We start from the raw sequence: 22,221 nt of genomic DNA on the forward strand, positions 1-22,221 counted from the left end.
ATTATATATTTTCCTAACTGGTATTTGATACATTGGTTTGGTCTTTTCATTGAGTTTCCAAAGACATTTATGTTGGAGGTGCCAAGTTTGAATCATCTACTAAAACCATGATTTTATAAGGGTAAGACTCATAAATAACTTTCACATGGTTTCACTTATTACCAAATAATCCTCCATAGAGTGAAAATGGCAACATAAACCTTCTTATGGTCTCATGGAAAGTGGAAATCGACAAAAAATTGTCTCCAGTGACCGTGACTTTTCTGTAAACAATCGAATGAACAAAATTTAAGCAAGTACCTAACAACAAACTATACAACAAATGAAAGTAGAAGTATCAAGTTTACTCGGTTTAACATATGGAAGTCCCAGATTGAAATTATGATATTAATACAAGAAGTTACCTTCATGTCATGAAAGAGTACTGTGTTAAAGTTTGCCAAAATGCTGCAGAATTGGCTTGATGGTATCAGGAATAGTTTTCTCTCCAATCCCAATATCTTCTAGGCATTGTTTTCATTTTTGTCCTTGAGAAAACGTGATTTGTTTCTTTTCTGTCTTATTTTCTTTTTTTTATTGATATTTAAAAAAAAAGGGCTTGGAAAGAAAGAAGCAAAAAGAGGAAAGAGAACAAAAATAACAAGAATAAAACCTTCATTATAAGAAGAGAAAAACAAAAACTCTCTCTTACTTATAACAATGGTCAAGTGACAGGACTCTCTATCCCATAAGACAACACCATAAAGATTGTACATATGGAATGCGATCAAATTAGCATTAATGCATCTGATCCCATCAGAATCCTGAAGATTTTGTACATATATGTCATATAGAAATAGAGAGACAGAAGTCATATTAGTTATCTCCAAATAGAGATAAAGGTCTCCTTGCCGCTCTTGTGAAATATGCTGAAGTGCTTGTATTTGCCGAGTTCGTAGAAGTAAGGGAGGCAGATAATGCACTCATGCGGACATTAGCATGAGAATCATTCATGCTAGCTTCTTTCTCATCTTCTTTTATCGTATCCAACATCTTTGTGGCTCGTTGCCTCATAACTTGAACGAATTGTGGAGGTGCTGCCTCTGTTACAAATCTAGCAATTCTGAAATTTGCCATATTTTCTTGCTTTTCTCTTGGAAGTAATACTATGAAGTAAAGTAGGAGGGATTACAAGATTGTCTGGACTTAGGGTGGAGATAAGGTATAGTTGGTGGATAACCAATGTAAACCGTTAAGATGGGAATATATAGGGGTGTTTGGGGAAGGGGGCGGTGGAATGGTTGGTTCTCTTGTGGCTTAAATTTCTTTCCAATCTCTAAACGAATTGAAATAGCTAATGACCATTGGATTGCATGAAAATTGTTGATAATTTATTTATTGACGTGTATTGCACGAAAAACGTGTGTAACTTAAATTAGTGGCAACATTTAATTGTTGAGAAAATGAGTTGGGCGGCAACGTGCAATGGTGGGCACCAATTGATCAATCACCATTCTGATGGACTGCCGTAATGCTTTAACAAATATTGTAATTTGTGTATTAGCACGATTTCTTATAATAAAATAATATTCCTACATATTTATAAATATTTATTTAAAAAATGAATGATTTAAGTGTTCAAGTACCATATTAATACAATTGTTTATTTTAATACAATATTATTCATAAGATATGCAAGGTATACAAAAAAGTTGATAGATATTTTTCGATTAATATTAAAAACCTAAAAATACATCCGTATTCAACTAAATACCAAATATGCAGAAATATATTTTCTTCATGAACAAATTATAAGTTTCTAGCAACATTAATTAACAACGAAAATAACACTAAATAAAGTTAATACATGTGGATAAAATCAATTAAGAATATTTATTAATAAAGATATAGTTTGTTAGAAGAGAGAAGAAAACCATAACAAAAAGCAACTTAAATTTATTGAAATAGACTAAGTTGTTAGAAGAGAGAGAAATTATGAGAAAATCTGAATAGAGAAGAGTTGGATACGGATATATTTAAAACCCAAGTATCCAAATGATCCATCAATTCTTTTCAATTAGACATGCTACCAAGAAGAAATAAATCACACACATACATATATGAGACTAATAAATCTTATATATTGTTAGTGTATAGATTATCATGGTTAGAATTATAATACGTACAAAAATTAGATTTCAAATTCAAATTTTACACACACATACACATATAATTACCATAGTTATTAAACCCGGCCCGGCCCGGCGGTCGAACCGGTGAACCGGGCTGGGTTTTGAGTTAGATCGTTTAAGCAATCAATCCGTTGACTAGTCAACGGACCGGCGGTTCGACCGGATTAAACCAAAAATCCGGCCGGTCTTGTCTACGAACATCGGATTTCGGAGAAAAAATTTATGCCTTCAATAGAATCCGAACATTGGACGTCTGGGCATTGCAACAACGTGAATACCACCAGGCTACTTCACGATATAGTGATAAGGTTTCTTACTTATAATATACAAACCTTTTTTCAATTTTATCTTTTTTTTTTATTTCTCTAAAACAAATTTATTTGGAATCTTTTAATAAAAATTTATGACCCCCAAACTCTATAAGTTATAAAATAGACTTCAAAAAATAACATATTACATAATTCATTTTAAAGACAAATATTATTTTTAATAATTTTTTGCACTTAAAACTTATAAATAAGTTAGATAATTATACTGAATATAGATAAAATTTTATACTTAAAATTTGGTGTATTACTAAATAACTTTATATTTTATTGATTCTTATATGAATTAATTATTTTATAGCAAATTAAATTATACGAGTATTTGCTATGACATTATTTATTACAATTTATATCATATATGCTATATTTAAAATTATGAAATATAATATTTAAATATATTTAATGACCCACTAGTTCAACCACTCACCCACTGGTTGAACCAGTAACCCGTTAACCCACCTCGTTCGCCGGGTTCCCTCCTGGGTTGGGTTTGATAACTATGATAATTACAAATGACCAACTCCCCTTCACATTTGGAAAATGAATTAATTTCAACAAAATCCATTAAATTATTCAATCAGGATCCTTTTGAATCATGGAAGAGTTTATCATCTTAAGCAATGGTTCCGATTTAATTACAAGTCATATTCAAAGGGAATTCAATCATCTTTAGCTGTTAGTGCCGACCATTACTTTTGGATTTAATTGCAAAGACTGAGATGTTCTCTTCAGTCATCTGGGTTCGAAAGCGAAATATCGTCCGATGAGATAACTTCAACGTTTTGGCCATTAGGCTTACGACATTTGCCTGTGCATGAGCCAAACATTGTTAACAAGTGTACATGTAGTTTTGTTTGCAAAAGATTTTCATTTTGCACTTTCTAGGATCACTTGGGGGTTTCTTGCATTGCCCCACCAGTCTATTGTTATTGCTGTTTCACCATTAGTGGATAACCACGGGCTCTATTCTGTGTATCCAGAGCACAGGATAACAAGTTTTTTTTATGCGGATCACAAGTCTCACAAATTCCATTTCAAACTAGTTGAACGTAAGATAATTATTTTTAATCATTTTAAATTATATTGCCCCCTCATTTATAATTTATTTACACCAGATCTCCACTTATTTACACTCTTGGAGAAAACTGTTTTGTAATGGAACTTATAAGACCCCTGATCCTTTTGGATTTTATATCATGTTTATGTTGAAACCGCATATTAAAAGCAAGTTTTGGATCACGAATGACCTTTTTTTTTTCTTTTGGGAACAAATTTCATGCACCGATTCACTTATGCTGCACCCCACTTCAAGCCCTCAATTTTAATTTTGCATACATTACCCTAAGCTTTCAAATTAATTGTATTTTAGTTTAATTAGTAACAGTGTTAAGAAAATTAACGAAATCTACAGACGTTGCACCTGATCCCTAATTTGCATGCTTTTGATCTGTGGTTACAAACATTTTCTTAATTAATATGCTCTAGGAACACACGAATGTTTTGGACTAACTCCACATTTTATCCCTAAACTTGTATCACCTTTTCACTTTGCACTTTAAACCTCAATTTTAGATTCTTTGCAGCTTAAACTCTCAATTTTAAACACTTTGACCCATAAATTTCTATATTTGTTGCATCTAAGTCCAATCAATGGCAATGCTAGCAAAACTAGGCATAGAGGATTCTACTAAACAATGATAATTTGCTGAAAGTGGTCAAAAGAAGCCAGGGCATTGTGACTATAATAAAGATACATTGTCATTAATTTGCACGTTTTTATGTAGATAATTTTACTAATAATATTAGTGATTTAGACCATACAAATCAAAGACAGCATGCTTAAAATGGTCAAAAAGATTGCTAATAATATTAGTGATTTCGACCATACAAATCAATGACAACATATTGAAAACAATAAAAAAGAGCTAAGGGATTGCAGTTAGGACAAAGCAATGCATAACTATTAACTTGTACAATCATTTATCTCATTAATCTTGATAATCTTTCATTGATTGGATTTAAATGGCACATGTTTGAAAGTTTAGGGTGAAAATAGTTTAAAATTAAGAGTTTAGGATACAACATATCTAAATTTGAAGTTTAAGGTGTAAAGTGAAAAGGTAGTATAAATTTGGCGGTATAAAATGGAATTAGTCCAAATATTTATCTAATACACTTTCCTTGTCACTATCAAATTTAGAAAAATATTTCTTTAAATCTTTCATTGTATGTGTGTGTATGGTATATAATTAATTTTATAATTAGAAAAATAAACCAAAAATGTAAATAATGCTACATGCAAAGGACTAGGTGTGAGGACCCGAATTTTTACTTATTTTAATCTTATTTTAATGGCTTAATTAATTATTTATTCACCCGTTTTCTCCGAATAATTTATTTCAACCATTTTAAATCCATTTACGTGAAACAATGTCTCACTTACGTTTTTAAAACGTTCCGTTAGAAAAATTTATTTTTCGGAGGTTCGTTCGGTAAGGAATAACAAGTACACGTTTTTCAAGGTAAATTCGATCTGAGAGTGCATTAGTCTTGGAGAATTAAGAATGAATAATAATAGACTAAGAAAAGTTAATTGAGGCATTAGTGGTGAATGAGTTCAAAAAATTTCGCTTTATCGCGCGCGAATCGGAAGTTCACGTATATTGAGCCGGAACGGTTAAATAGAGATTTAAGAAACTAATACTAGACTACTAAGAGTGGATAATCACCATATTAAAGGAACTACATTGGAGGTTTAGTACACAATTGAAACAAATCGAGAGAAAACGGTGGTACGAAACCCTCGCGCGAACCACTAGTGAGAGTTGACTTTTTGCACACAACCTAAAGCTACTATTTCATTCTTTCTCTCCAAGTTTCATCACCCAAACAAATCCTCATCTCTCTCTCTCCTCACTCCCTCATTTTCGGCCAGCAACTTCAAGGGAAGAAGGAAGAAAGCTCTCCACTCCATTTTTGCTCATTCTTGCTCCAAAACACTTCCAACTTTGCATCCAACCTCAAAATCACTTGGAGATTAACCTTGGCCTGGAGGAAAGCTTCATCTTGGCGGTTCTCTTGGGAGTTTTAGTGGTGAAATTTCTGGTTTCTTCAAGAGCTAAGAGGTAGCCTTCATCCACTTCAAATCTTTCCATTTTCTTGGCTTTAATGGGTTTCGGTTTTGACTATGAAGTTTGTAGCTTCCATATTGTTGTTGTTATTTGGATTGAAAAGGTTGAAGTGGGCTCTATGAAATCCCACCTTGATGATATAGGACTGATATGATGATGATAAGTGTTGTTTGTGTTAATTATGTGATAAACAAGATGAGATTTGTTGGAAAAGTGAAAGCAAAACCAAAGGAATTGCATAGGAAGCTTAGCCGAAAATCTGCCCTGTTTTTCTCGAAGCTTTGGTTCGAAATTTTGATACTCAAATGACCTTGAATCTGATGTAGATATGTTGTATAGGATGTGTGGAAAGTTTCCACCGAAAATCACTTGATTTGGTTGAGAAAAAATTGAGTTTTGGCAAGAACAATTCTGGAAAACCGCATAGCAGGGGTCCTCTGGCAGTAATTTTTGAACGAACATATCTCTCTGTACGGAGGTCAGAATTGAGTTCCATCAGTGGCATTCGAAACTAGACATCCGTAGTTTTCTAACGGTGTAAAATGCACCCTCTGATTCGAACTGAGTGAGCCGTTGTTGTTCACCAAAGTTACCTGTTCTGTTCTGCAGTGCTTTGCGAGTGACAGTGATAAGCTTCAGCTTGTCGCTTGAATTCGAGCTAGCTATGAACTGATTTTCAAAATGACTTCTTATGATAAAATGTAGCCTTTCGAATCTAGTTTCCAATGCCACTGATCATTCTAAATTTCAAGTTGTATTGAGTGAGATATGGTTCAATTTTCAAACTGCGGCAAAGCTGGAAATCTGGAAAATCCTTCTTTTTTGCTAGCCGACTGGTTTAATTTGATTTGGGACATGTTTTTTGGAAAATTTTGGTGTCAATCACCTACCAAATGTATAATAGATATTTATAGGACCTTGGTTTCACAAATGAACCAAAATGGGACTGATTTCATGGTGCAAAATGTTTTGAAAAGAAAGGAAAGCAAGAAGACAGATTTGCTTTGAAACATTTTACGAACTTCAGTCGTTTTGTTAACTGCCTTCCCACTTAAGTTTTTGAATGAAATTTGATAGAGGAGTAGTCCTCATACGGAAGTTGAAGTGTACGAATTTTGGTGTCATTCTAAGACTGTTTTGATATACAAATAAGATCCCAAAGTTACCTTTCAAATCTGGAAAAATGGACTGAGCGGTCCTTGTTTTTAACCAACTTTGAGCTGCTATATCTTGGCGTTCAAAACTCCGATTCTAGTTGTGTTTAAAACTTTGATTGGAACTCTAAAAGTGTTGTGAATTTCAGAGGCTAGTTCACTTTCTGTGAATTTTACCAAATTTCCAAAATTTACCAAAAACTAAGACTGAAACTGTCTTATAGGTTCAAGTCAGCCACTTTGGGCTGAAATTTGAATGTCTTCTGTTTATAATATTTGAAAAATGTCTTCTAGAAACTTTTAGTACTTCGAACAAAGATTCCAACGGTGTAAATTTTTCCATTTTTCGACGTGTCGAACTCCAGATTTGATTTTCCAAAGATTGTTGTGCAAAGCTGAAATTTGCCGATTGCTCTCTTTTAAGACTTTGATTTAGTCTAAATGAGTGTGCATCCTTTCTTGGTAAATGCATGATTGTGAGTGAAGTTAATTATTATTTGCTCAGGCGCTCAAGACTCGAAGTGGATGCTTGTTTGAGCACTTACTTGTTTTGAATTGATGAGTGTTCCATATAGGAGTACGTGACTTGAATAGTTTTACTACATGTTTACTCCATGGTCATTATGTGTTTAACTATTAAGTGCTACTGATAATTGCTCCTATGAACTTTTCCACTATTTTAAGGCGAGTGTGTAGTTTATATCACTCGACCTACTACAATGACAAATTTCTACCGTCCAACCGATTTACCGATTTACCGATTTACCGATTTACCGTTCAACCGATCTACTGTTTACCGATTTACTTGATTACCTACTTACTTGATTACTTGATTACTGTAAATTCCGTGTTCATATGAAATTATGGCATATTGCTTACGTGTTTAAGTGTTAAGTGTTACCTATAATTGCTCTTATGAAATTGCCACCGTTTTAAGGCGAGTGTGTACTTCATCTCACTCGACCTACTAAAATGACAAATTTCTACCGTTCAACCGATTTACTTGATTACTTGCGCATGTTGTAAGCTCTAAGCTGAACTGGATCCTGCCCTTGGTTATTAACCTGCTCGAGCCAAGACTAGACTCGCTCGGATAGGTTGGAACCCTGGGCCACCGTTTCGGTATACTCGAGTATTATCACTGGAGGGATAAGGTGATGGCCAGACAAACTGAGCGGATCTGAAGTTATAAGGTGAAGTTGACCGAAATGGTTCCACTGGAACACCGTATCCTTGAATATGTGTTTATTTCTGTATAATGATAATTGTTTCATGTTAATGTGCCAATGTGCAATCTTGAATCATACATGTATTATGCTCAAATTACTTGATTTAGTAGAACTGCTAGAGTGTCTTGGAGCCTTATTGGGCTGTTTAGCTCATTCCACGTTTTTGTTTTCCTTAACAGGATTCAAGACCGAGAGTGCTCGTGAATAGTACTAAGTTGTTTCCTTTTGAAGACTTTAAGTTGTATTATAGTAGATGACTATGGTACATATTCCATTGGGTTGTATTTAAGCTTGAAGATTAACTAATTGTAAATATGAAATGTTTTGAAGTACTTTAAATATATATTGATATTATTTGAAGTATTTCTAGTTTTGAATTATGAATTGTAGTGAGTCCCGACGAGAGTTGGGCAGGCGTCCCGCCGATACCCTTGGATTCGCCCTTGGGAGAAGTGAGGGCGTCACACTAGGCTGGTTGAAACTTTACTACTCTGACATATTTTATCGAAATATTATCAATAAGTTAACTATTTTTACGACAACCCGGCCACTCGCATTCTTACCAATTTAATCCCTTAAAAAGAATAAATCGTTTATAAACCGATATATAGCTTTTACTTCTAATCAAACATATACTGGAACCATGCTCATTTCCTCACTAAAACATTTATATCCCAACCTTTTGTAGTTTAATTAATGTTTAAGTAGGTATACTAATATGAAATATTAGAAATTTAACTTGAAAAACTTGTAGGATGTGAGCTGTGTGAAATAGCACGTAATTCTACATATGCCTATTGCACATTTGCAAAACGTATAATTAAAACCAACTTAGGGATGCAATATGTCTAGAAATCCAAATTTTGGGATGGAAAGTGGAAATGAGAATAAATTGAGAGTGCAACATGAAACTGACTTAGTAATTAACGTTTGTGGTGTACATGCACGTAAAACTTTCTTGACATCGTTAACAATTAGACTAAAATTGGATGGATATAAAAGTATAGGGCGCAGTGTAATCAAAATTGAAATTGAGTGTGCAAAGTGAGAATCCGTAAAAATTTAGAGTTCCAAAGTGGACCTATTTCTTTGCTTTTGCGGGTTTTTATAACGTGGCGTGAAGGAATAGAGTAAAAGAACCCATCAAGAACTAACTAGGCACCAAATTTTACAGTCAAATCTTATTGTCCTATTTTTTCTTTATTAATATAATTATTTATTATTTCATTTTACTTTTATTATTATAATTGTTTCATTATATTTTTATATTATTCTTTCTTTGATTGTAAATATTTCTTTTAGTTGATTTCCTAAAATAGGAAAAAAAGAAAAAGAAAAGAAAAGTAAAGAAAACCCAAAAACATTATAAAAGAAAAGCTCACTTTGGATTGAGCTGACTGAACAAAAATATTAGAAAGATGGCCTGTAATTGGCCACCTTTTGTTGCCGAGCCTTCCCCGACTTTCTTATTGTACATTTGCAGCTTCGAGCAATGTTAGTTCGTAGTATTGCCTTCCTCCTCCTATTTCCCTTGATCTGTTTCACCATTTCCCATTCAAAATTTTTTTAAAAATCTCATTCTAAGAGAGTAGTCAATGAAAGAATTGCCCTTCCCCAACTGATTTCATACAAGATAAAAAACAAATCTAATTAAAAAAAAAACCTAGTGTTCTTCGACTTTTTTTTTTTATATAGAAAAGCATAAAGTTTTATTAAGATGGAATAAGGTCCGCCTGAAGTGCAGACAATACAAAAGATAGGGATTAATGTTTCCACAAATAGTCATCCATGACAGTACAAGCATTCCTAGCAAAGCTATGGGCTGCACCATTCAAAGAATGTGGTGTCCATATGGCTTCCCACTTGGTGAAATTTTGTAGCAGTTGCAAGACATCATCAATCAATACTCCACATGCTGAATCATCAGAGTCATATTGCTGAAGCATTTTTGTAATCTTTAGATTGTCACCCTCAAGAGCAACGTGACTATAGCCTAACTCCACCAGCAATTTAGTTTCAAATTTCGCCGCATAAGTTTCGATCACATCCGGGGCTAAAATACCAGGAATCTTCTTAGACAATCCAGCTATGAAATCGCTTGTGCCATCACACACCACCACCCCAATACCCGAGAAACCTTCTGATGGAAAAATGGCCCTGTCAAAATTTGCTTTGACAAAATCCATTTGAGGTTTTTTCCAATGAGTTTGTGTAGCTTGGTGTTGCATAGAAGTTATTGAGCCATGTGCTGGATTTGAAATAGCTTCACGATATTGGTGTACATAGTTTATAGAAAAAGAAACCAAACTAAGGGTGTCTCTATACGAACCTTCAAAGGTAACTCCATTGCGATTGTTCAAAAGATTTCACAGTATTATAGCAACCAATTCCATGTCTTGTCTTGATAGATGATGTAGGAGATTAGGGATCCAGATTGTGACTTGCTGAGCGGTATCCAAATGAACTTTTTTAGATAAATGGCTGAGTGCTCATGATTGAATAGCTACTGGACAAGAAAGCAAGATTTGATTCATGTCGTCAGATGGAGCGTGACAAACAACACAGGACGCCTCCAGCAATACTCCACGTGTTTGAAGCTTTACTTTAATTTGCAAAGAGTCCGTGTAAACTCTCCACAGAAAGATTTTGACTTTTGTCGGTAAACTCAGCCTCCATAATCTACCCCATGTGTTCGTCACCATACTGTTGCTGTACGAAGCTAAATTCTGTCAATCCTTGGATTGTTGTTTGATTAGATGGTAGGCCGATTTTACAGTGAAAAATTCATTTTTAGTATAATGCCAGATAAGTTTGTCCTGATTATGAGAGTCTCCTATTAGAATACTCTTAATCATATCAACTTCATCCAGCCAGAAAAGGTCTTGCAAAAGGTCCAACTTCCAAGCTCTTTTAGTATTGTCAATTAAGCAAGCTACAGTAGAATCATCAGGCAGTAATTCCGAATGAGATATCACTTTAAAAGTTGAAGGTCGAGGTAGCCACCTGTCATGCCAGATTTTGATGTTGGTTCCATTCCCGAGTCGCCATCTGCTGCCTACTACTATATATTTGCGCACTTCACAGATTCCTCTCCAAGTCCAAGAGGGGCGAGAGCCTTCTGTTGCCTGAAGAAATCTGAGTTAGGGAAGTACTTAGCTTTATAAATCTAATGTAGAAGTGTGGAGGTTTGTGTTCCAATGCGCCAAGCCTACTTTGCTAGCAATGGGAGGTTAAATGACTTCAGCTGCCTAAATCCCATTCCTCCATCTTCCTTATTGGTGCAAAGCTTATCCTAGCTAACCCAATGAATAGGTTTCCTTTTTATTCCATCACCCCACCAAAAATCACTTATCATTGACTGGATGTCACTGAGCAATGCATCAGGGTATTTGAAACAAGACATGGAATATGTAGGGATAGCTTGGACCATAGCCTTGATCATTACTTCCTTCCCAGCCCTTGACAAACGCTGTTCATTCCAACCACGGATCTTTTGCCATATTCTATCTTTTATTGATGAGAAAACTGCACTTTTTGAGAGCCCAATAATTGTTGGGAGTCCCAGATATTTGTCATGTGTCGCAACCTCTTTAATACCAAGATAATTAGTAATGCTATGCCACACCTTAGAATCAGTATTGCTGCCAAAAACTAGAGCAGATTTGTCCAAGTTTATTTCCTGTCCCCAAGCAGATTTATAGAGTTGCAAAATAGACTCGATATACTGAGCTTCACGGAGTGTCGCTTTGCCAAACAACAAGATGTCATCTGCAAATAACAAGTGAGAAATCTTTGGTCCAGCAACTCTTGCTCGGACACCAGAGATGTTACCACAATGATCTGCTTCCTGTAATAAACAAGAAAAAGCCTCCGCACAAATGAGAAATAGATAAGAGGAGACAGGATCCCCTTGCCAAACACCACGTTGGGGCTTTAGGTGACCAAATTGATGACGATTAAGTAGAAAGGAGTAGGAAACTGTCAAAATACAACGATAAATAAGATTAACAAAATCTGAATGAAAACCTAGGGCTAACATCATTTTCTGAAGAAAAGGCCATTCAACCCTGTCAAAAAGCTTTTCTCATGTCCAGTTTGATAGACATGGATCCTTCCTTGCCCGCAACTTTTAACTTTAGGGAATGATTAAGCTCATAGGCAATGAGGATGTTGTCAATAATAAGACGTCTTGGTAGGAAAGCAAATTGATAGGGAGAGAGAATTTTTACAAGAACACGACTAAACCTAGTAGCAATGACCTTTGAAGCTAATCTATAGACGACATTACAAAGACTAATTGGATGGAATTGAGAAATATCGGATGGGTCATGGCATTTGGGAATGAGAACTACATACGTGTAATTAATGCGCTCATCAAAAAGTCCATTATTAAGAAAAGAAAGAACCCAGCAAATAATATCTTGACCTACAATATGCCAAAATTTTTGATAAAAAAATTGGGGACATACCATCAGGGCATGGGGATTTGAGTGGGTGCATCTGTGCCAGAGCTTTTGTCACCTCAATGGGATAGTAGGTTCGCATAAGAGAATCATTCATTTGCTTAGTCACCTTCACTCTCACTCTTTTGAGAATAGCTTCAGTCGCCTCCGTGGAAGGCTGAGAAGTAGAAAAAATTGTGACAAAATGATCAAGAATAATGGCATCAAGATCTTCATGTGATTGGCACCAGAGACCCATTTGATTATAAAGCCCATCAATGTGATTATATTTCATTTTCTTGGTTGCTTGGGAGTGGAAAAAAGCTGTGTTACAATCTCCTTCACGAAACCATTGAGCTTTATTTCTTTGCTTCCACATCACGTTCTCTCGATCAAGAATGTCTTCCAATTGACTGGTTAGACAACTGATCTCTACTTTAATTGAATCAGTAAGCATACTGTAGACAATGGAATTTTAATTGATTCTTAAAATTACCATTGGCCTATAAATTATTTTTTGTGGCTTATTTCTATCCAATCGGGTATTGCCATATGTCATGTACACTCGAAAAAATTGGTCATTAAATGGCCAATTATATTTTGTCACGTGTCAAAGTGAGGTGTTCCAAATCAATTCAAATTGCAAGGATATCTCCACCAACCATATCATATCATATCCCATGCCTATTGGATAAATATCCAAGTATTTATTTCTTATTAAAGGAATAATATTTAGAGTTGTTTAATCCAAGTATATTTCTTATATACTGCAATAGCTTGGCCAGTCAAACGGCGCCACGTCACGTGTCCCCACGAGTCTAGGCAATCGATGAATTACTTATCTCTTTATTAATAAATATAAAATAAAGAGATAACATTTGACTGGCACAGTCCTAATATGACTGCACGTCTTGCAAGACCAGTAAAGTGGTACACAGGTCTTCAACCTCTACCCCTTGCTACAGTTATAAATAGGGGTCTCTCAACCAAATCAAACACGCACAGATACACAGAGGCACACACCAGGAGGCATCTCATACACCCAAGTGGTGAAGTTCCAAGCTACGAAGGTCTGGGTCTTCAATCTCTTCAAGTCTTCCATATATCAGGGCTTGAACCTCCAAATATTTTCAAATCCTTCAAATCTTCCATATCAAGATTTGAAGGAATCGGTGGTGGATCCAAGAACAAGCTGCAAAACCCTTGGATTAGCATTCGAGGAGGAGAATCGAGGGAAACTCTCTACAAGTTCGAGAAAACCCCAAAGATTGTACTCATATATTTTCTTAAATTTATATTACACATTTGTCGTGTATATTTCTTGTTTTTGTTTGCAGACTTGAAATTTTATCGCGTACAAATTTTGGCACGCCCGGTGGGACCATCTCTGCCTTCCATCTCTTCTCTTCGAATATTCAACTACCTACATCATCAATGGCACCAAAGAGCAACAAAATCATAAGTGCACGTTCCAAAGCTACTGATGCTAAACCTATTCAGGAAGCTGCACATGTTGCCACCAATACCCGCGCTATTGGTCCTGTGACAAGGAGTATGACGAGAGCATCCACCCAAAGTAGCATGGAAGCTCCATCGGCGCCAACTCCCGTCTTCAGTTCAACATCACCAATGAGCTATTCTTCCACGATGGGGATCCAAGACGTTCCTGCCTCGATTGAGAAGTCTCTTGCTATGCTCGAATTTGGATCCGAATCCAAGTTTTCTAAGCATGACGATGATTCATCAAGCACAGGATCAGCCTCTTCACATGAAACTCTTCATTCAAGATTTTCTATTGAAGATTCTGCTGCTTCTTCTGCTACAATGCCTGCCATGATGACAAATACTTTAAGTCTCGAAGAGCAAGTTTCGAACATGTCCAAGATGATGGAAACCATGATGAAACACATCAAGGACCAAGATTCTCTCATTGCTCAACTGCTCACCCAGAAAGATCACGCTCCTGAAGGAAGCCATGCGAACCAAGAGCGTGAAATTCCCTCATCTAAAGGCAAAGACAAGGTGAAGGAAGTATATGTGACCGCCGATGGAACTATCCCCGTGGAACAACTGAAGGAACTTGTTGAAGGTGTGATCAAAGATAAAAAGGAGGGTGGTTCAAAGTCAAGCTTTACCTACTGCAAGCCTTACACTGCTAGAATCGACAATCTCGCAATGCCTGCTGGATATCAACCGCCTAAATTTCAACAGTTCGATGGGAAGGGTAGTCCAAAACAACATGTGGCCCATTTTGTTGAAACCTGCAATAACGCTGGAACCTATGGTGACCTGCTAGTCAAACAGTTCGTCCGATCCTTGAAGGGCAACGCGTTTGATTGGTACACTGATCTCACTCCGGGGTCCATCGATAGTTGGGAACAGTTGGAACAAGAGTTCTTGAATCGCTTCTACAGCACTAGAAGAACCGTCAGTATGCTGGAGTTGACTAACACTCGTCAATGGAAAGATGAACCTGTGGTCAACTATATTGATAGGTGGAGAAGTCTGAGTCTCAACTGCAAGGACAGGCTGTCTGAACCCTCTGCCATAGAAATGTGCATTCGAGGAATACATTGGAGCCTAAGCTAAATTCTGCAGGGTATATGCCCAAACACATTTGAAAAATTAGCTACTCGTGCTCATGACATGGAGTTAAGCATCACGACCAATGCAACTGATGGGCTTCCTATTCAAGCTCCGCGAGTGCAGCCGTCTCGTCAAAACAATGAAAGGCAAGAAAATAAAAAAGGGGGCAAGCCTCCTTCAAGACTCAGTAATAAGGAGTCCATGGCAATAAATACAGCCCCCATGAAAATTGCTACCAAAGTGAGCCGAAAGGTCACTGAGAAGTTGGATCCATCTCAAAATAGGTCAGTAAGAAGACCCACGTTAAAAGAGATGCAAGAAAAAGAATACCCATTTCTTGAATCTGATTTACAAGGGATGTTTGATGACCTTTTCAAGGAGAAACTCCTTGAACTTCCCGAAATGAAGCGCCCAGAGGAAGCCGGTCATGTCAATGATCCAAACTATTGCTGTTATCATCGCCTGATTGGCCACCCTCTCACTAAATGCTTTGTCTTTAAAAATAAAATTATGGAATTGGTCCGTCAAGGAAAGATCCTTCTCGAGGAAGATAAAGTATCGGCAAACCAAACAACAATAATGTTTGGGTCTGTGTGTTGTCCGATAGAAGTTTTAGCCACAACAAGCTGTGCTTCGTCCAAGGAGGTTGAAAAATCCTCAATTGAAGACGTTATTGAAGATGACAACGAAGGATGGACTTTAGTCACTCGAAAGAGGACTTGCAAGCCAAAAATAAAGAAGTACATCTTTTCGAAAAGCATTCATTCGACAAAGTCGAAAGTGACGATGAAACGACGAAATGCAACAAAGAAACAAAAGGGAGTGGCTACAAAACCAATTCCTTCAGATTTTCAGCTCCTTCAAGAGGTTCGGCAGCCCGTGACACTGAGAGAATTTATACCCAAGGGGTATTTAAGTGACGATACCGATGATTTCACTTCTTGTAATGTCATCAAATCTGAAAATCCTCAAATCACACAAATTGGCACTAAATTTGAGGAAAAACTCAAAATCGATGATAAATCACCAGTGGATTGTGCAACGACTATTATTTTTGATGATGATGATTTAACTGTTGAGTTCAAAACCCACAATCGACCTTTGTTTGTTAGTGCGTATGTCCGAGAACGGAAGATGAATCGGATACTTATTGATGGGGGATCTGCTGTCAATATTATGTCCGTACGTGCTATGAAAGAACTAGGAATCTCAAGCGATGAACTCTCCCAGAGCCGCCTCATGATCCAAGGATTTAACCAAGGGGGGCAAAGAGCAATTGGTCTCATAAGGCTTGAATTGATCATTGGTGAGTTATCTTCAAGTGCGTTATTTCATATCATTGAAGCCAAAACCTCTTATAATATGCTCTTGGGACGACCCTAGATTCACGAGAATGAAATTATACCGTCAACTCTGCATCAATGTTTCAAATATTGTCGAGACGGTATAGTTAAGAAAGTTACTGCCGATGACAAACCTTTCACTGAGGCTGAGACTCACTTTGCGGACGCCAAATTTTATCTTCATAAAGAAGCAAAAAGAAAAGAATCAGTGAAGGAAGAAAGTCAAGATTTCAAAGTACCCATTTTGCGATATATTCCAAGATCAAGGAGAGAAGAAGGTCAGTCCTCTTTTATCAGGAATGATACATTAAATGTTCCGCTCACCAAAATAGAGCCTGTTAAAAGTGAGAAAGTGAGCTTGCAAGGGTTTGTTCGTCCCAAAGAAGAACCGGCAGTAGAACATTACTCACTACCAACTAATCGGACTCAAGAACGTTTTGATCCAAACGCATACAAACTTCTTGCTAAGGCCGGTTATAACCCGAATGAGAAGCATGCATTGGGCAAACTCCCTCCTGAGGTGACTGGTGAGAAGACTCATGGATTAACACCTACGTAGAAAATGTTGAAAGAAAAAGGCTATAATGTTGAAAGTTCATCGATGGGTCTTGGTTATCAACCGCCTTCTCCAGTGCGTATAGTGATCAAAAGGGCAAGTTGTAACTACGTGAACGAAGAAATGGAGGTCACAAGCCGAAGGAGATCTGTGTTCGATAGATTGGGAAATAAGTCAAAACGTACTTCTGTATTTGACAGACTTGGCCCGCAACCGAAAGATTTGAAACTGCCCGTCTATGAAAGATCAGGAAGTAAAAAGCGAGAGTACCAAGTTGCCAAGGAAGAAAATCTTACTCCAATAAAGAAAAACAGACCAAGAAAGCAAGTCTCCAATTTCTTCATGCACTATGGAGACTTATTCAATGTAAGAATTGAAACTATTTTTGAAGAACAGGGTCAAGAAAGTATGGCTTCCTGCCATCATATTACAATCAGTGATCCTGAAGAAGAAGAAGAAGATGCAGATAATGCTCCCGCTGAATTTGAACAGGGAGTAAAAAATACAGTCGATGCGCTAAAGGAGATTAATCTTGGCACAAGTGACGACCCTCGCCCAATTTACATAAGTTCTTGTATGACTCCTGAAGAAGAGAAAGAGTATGTTGATTTGCTGCTCGAGTTCAAAGATGTCTTTGCCTGGAATTACTCAGAAATGCCCGATTTGGATCCTAGAGTCGCTGTTCATAATTTATCTGTCAAGCGAGGAACAAAACCTGTCAAGCAAACTCAAAGGCGCTTTCGGTCCGAATTGATCTCTCTTATAGAAAATGAGATAAATCGATTGATTGAAGCCGGATTCATACGAGAAGTAAAATATCCAACATGGATTTCAAGCATTGTCCCTGTAAGGAAGAAGAATGGGCAAATTCGAGTTTGTGTTGATTTTCGAGACTTAAATGAGTCTTGCCCCAAAGATGATTTTCCGCTCCCCATCACAGAATTGACGGTAGATGTTACGACCGGGCATGAAGCACTATCTTTTCTCGACGAATCGTCTGGTTACAATCAAATACGTATAGCGCCTGAGGATGAGGAGCTCACTGCCTTCCGCACCCCCAAGGGAATTTATTGCTATAAAGTGATGCCGTTTGACTTGAAAAATGCTGGAGCGACATATCAAAGGGCAATGCAAAGAATATTTGATGATATGCTCCATAGAAATGTGGAGTGCTGCGTTGATGACCTTGTGGTAAAATCAAAGAAGCGAGAGGACCATATCCAAGACCTTCGAAGAGTTTTCCAATGCCTGCGGAGATACCAACTGAAGATGAATCCTTTGAAGTGCGCATTCGGAGTCACTTCTGGCAAGTTTCTTGGTTTCATCGTTCATCAACGGGGAATAGAGGTCGATCGATCTAAAATTGATACCATTGTGAACATGCCTGAACCGTGAAATATTCATGAATTGAAGAGCCTTCGAGGGAAGTTGGCATATATCTGGAGGTTTATCTCTAATTTGGGCGGACGATGCCAACCCTTTAGTAGACTGATGAAGAAAGGGGTACCCTTCGAGTGGGATGAATCGTGTAGGAATGCTTTTACAAGCATCAAAACTTACCTCATGAATCCCCCAGTGCTGGCTGCGCCTATTCCAGGAAAACCATTGATTCTCTATATTTTCGCTCAAGAACGGTCGGTTGGGGCCTTACTTGCTCAAGAAAACGATGAAGGTAAGGAGAATGCGCCGTATTACTTGAGCCGGATGATGACATCTAATGAGTTGAACTACTCACCCATCGAGAAGTTGTGTTTGGCACTTATATTTGTCATTCAGAAGTTGAAACATTATTTTCATGCACATACTATTCGACTCATATCTAAGTCCAATCCCATTAAATATGTCATGACAAAACCTGTACTATCTGATCGGCTCGCGAGATGGTACCTCCAGTTTCAACAATTCGAAATCATTTATGTACCTACGAAGGCTGTCAAAGGACAAATATTGGCCGACTTTCTAGCCGATCATCCCGTACCTGCCGAGTGGGAGTTGACTGATGAACTTCCCGATGAAGAAGTGTTTATGGTCGAATCGCCGTGGTCAATGTATTTCGATGGAGCTGCTCACCGTGATGGGGCTGGTGCGGGAGTTGTCTTTATACTCCTGAAGCAGATATATTGCCATACTCTTTCACTTTAACACGCCGGTGTTCAAACAATGTGACCGAATATCAGGCGTTGAGTCTCGGTCTTGAAACGGCTGTAGACATGAAGCAGTTGCATCTTAGAGTCTATGGTGATTCAAAATTGGTGGTAAATCAACTTCTTGGTGTTTATGATGTCAAGAAACCTGAATTGATCCCATATTACAAGTATGCAAGGCAACTCATGGGATATTTAGATAATGTCACTATAGAACATATCCCTAGAAATTTCAACCAACAAGCTGACTCTTTGGCAAGGGTGGCGTCCATGATCACTCTACCTTCTCATCGAAATCAAATGTCAATATGTCAAAATTGGGTCATACCTCCGATGTTTGATGAAGATGATGACGGTGAGGAAGAAAATATTTATCATATTTTTGTCCATGAGATCGAAAAGGAGGATTGGCGTCATCTCATCGTGGATTACCTTAATCATGAGAAGTTACCAGAAGATCCCAAGAAAAGGGTTGATATACGTCATCGAGCGCCACATTTCATTTACTATAAAGGGACGCTTTACCGAAGATCATTCGATGGGGTGTTTCTACGATGTCTTGGAGAAGATGAGGCCATGCAAGCAATGGAGGAGGCTCACTCTGGGATATGTGGTGCTCACCAATCTAACCCGAAATTACACTTTCGCATTAAAAGAATGGGATACTACTGGCCAACAATGGTGAAGGACTGTATTGATTTTGCTAGAAGATGTCAAGCTTGTCAATTCCATGGCAATTTCATCCGTCAACCTCCTGAACCGTTGCATCCAACTGTAGCTTCTTGGCCGTTCGATGCTTGGGATTTGGATATAGTTGGACCGCTTCCAAAATCTTCTGGAGGGCACATTTTCATTTTGGCCGCAACAGATTATTTCTCAAAGTGGGCCGAAGCGGTTCCTCTAAGAGAGGTCAAAAAGGAAAATGTAGTAGATTTCATTCGCTCGCACATCATTTATCGATATGGGGTCCCGCGTTATATCATCACCGATAATGGTAAACCTTTTTGCAATGTAGCAATGAACAAACTTTGCGAAAAGTTTCATTTCAAACAATACAATTCGTCCATGTACAACGCTGCCGCAAACGGACTCGCTGAGGCATTCAACAAGACCTTATGTAATCTGTTGAAGAAAATCATGGATAAATCGAAAAGGGATTGACATCTTCGAATCGGAGAAGCACTTTGGGCATACCGAACTACTTTTCGAACTCCCACGCAAGCAACCCCATACGCGCTTGTTTACGGTGTTGAAGCGGTTCTTCCACTTGAGTGTCAAATACCTTCGCTAAGAATTGCGATTCAAGAAGGGCTCAGTGAAGAAGATAATGTTCGTCTTCGCCTCGAGGAGCTAAAAGCACTCGACGAAAAGAGATTGGAAGCTCAACAGCGAATTGAGTGCTATCAAGCCCGCCTTTCAAAAGCATTCAATAAGCATGTCCGGCCGCGCTCCTTCCAGATTGGGGAGTTAGTACTCGCTGTTCGGAGACCAATCATTCTCACTCATGGCGGACAAAGAAAGTTCACTCTTAAGTGGGATGGTCCATATGTCGTTCGAGAAGTATATACAAATGGCTCATACAAATTGGTTGCTGAAGATGGATTAAGGGTTGGCCCCATCAATGGCAAGTTCCTAAAAAGGTACTATGCGTAATCGGAACCACGAGATGCTCCTGGCCCGCATGAGCTAAAACTGTGGATGGCAACCACCAATAGTGTAGTATGTGGTTAAACTGCTGAAACACTCCACCAAGTCTAAGGTGGTAAACAAATAGATACTCTTGGCCCGCATGAGGTTAAAATGTGAACGGCAGGAACTACGTGTGACTTGATTCCCTTGTTGGGATACGTAGGCAGCTTGGAGGGCAACTTCTAAGTTCAGTTACACCACTCCAAATCAAATCCTTGTTCCTTGTAAAATAAAAAAAAAAAAAAGAACATCTCTTTCTCTTTGAGATAAAATGCTAAATTTAAAAGTTCTTTTCTCTTAAAAAAAAAACAAGAGATAAGAAATGAAAAGCATTTTATTATTGGAAAAAAAAACTCATTACATGAAAAAAAAATGATAAAAGAATTCAAGAAGAAAGAAGGACATGGTGGAAAGTCTAAATATCAAATTTGTATTCCACTACAGCTACTTTATATGATTCAAGTGCAGACTTCATGTCTTCAAGTTCCTTCACAGCCTCATCAGTCAAGATGCTAGTACTTTCAATGGAAGATAGCTCATCATGCGCGTGGATTATTGCGGTCTGGATCTCTCTGAAAGTCTCATGCTTTTGATCGATAGTTGAGCTGATTTCCAGGCTTTGTTTCTCCAAATTGATGAGCTCCTGCTGCAGAACCTCCTTCCTGTCTTCAATGGACTGCAACTTTTCTTCAAGACTTTGCAAATGACAAGTTAGTTCTTCCTCCTTGGCCTTAACTCTCTCGAGTTGGACGGTCGCTTTGGAAAGGAGTTCTGCATGTGTTTCTTTGCTCATCCTTTCCCACGATGAAGATGCCAGAACATCATACGCCTCTGCCTTGGCAAACAATTCCATCAAGTGGTCTTTTAAAGGGAGACCATTGGTGGGATCCGTTCTTGTGATTGCTGCAATGATTTCCTCTGCGCACTCTTTTAAAGAAGAGATCTGCTCAATTGGAGTGTCAAGAATTTGTCCGCAAAAATCCATCCACAAACTCTGCAAGTACTTTCTTCGATGTGCCTGGATCAACTTTTGGCCATGAAATTCTGAAACCAGTACTACCTTAGGTTTTTTTCGGGTTTCATGCAAATTAGTCAGCTCCTTCTTTGACAAGGCACCTCCACTGGGGGCAAGTTGTTTTGGGATGCTGATAACGACTTCGTCACCTTTCTTGTTTGAAATTATAGCATCAGTCTCAAGTTCAATTGGTGAGTTGGTACCAACATCTTCTTGGTGGAATTCGAGAAGTGGGGGCTGGGAAAAATGTTATGAGGGTTAAAAAAAAAAAAAGGAAGATATGATTACCTTAAGTGGCGACACTCCAACCGACGGTGGTGAAAAGGAAACTTCCTCCAAATCAGAAGATGTCCTCTTCTTCGATCGGTTCCAATGACGGTCTTGGCTACTACTGCCACTCACCAACGAATGGGTTCCCCCTTGGATAGGTTCGAT

The 22,221-nt window shown here is 37.8% G+C and overlaps 1 protein-coding gene across 1 annotated transcript; it reads right to left on the reverse strand.

The window, feature by feature from the left end:
* Positions 1 to 9,774: 9,774 nt before the first annotated feature.
* LOC140014604 (uncharacterized) lies at positions 9,775 to 10,197 on the reverse strand. Its single transcript, XM_072065671.1, has one exon. It carries the CDS (start codon positions 10,195 to 10,197, stop codon positions 9,775 to 9,777), a length of 423 nt encoding a protein of 140 aa, XP_071921772.1.
* Positions 10,198 to 22,221: the final 12,024 nt, after the last annotated feature.

The sequence above is a fragment of the Coffea arabica genome, chromosome 9e (genome assembly GCF_036785885.1).
Source record: "Coffea arabica cultivar ET-39 chromosome 9e, Coffea Arabica ET-39 HiFi, whole genome shotgun sequence".
NCBI classification, from domain to species: domain Eukaryota; kingdom Viridiplantae; phylum Streptophyta; class Magnoliopsida; order Gentianales; family Rubiaceae; genus Coffea; species Coffea arabica.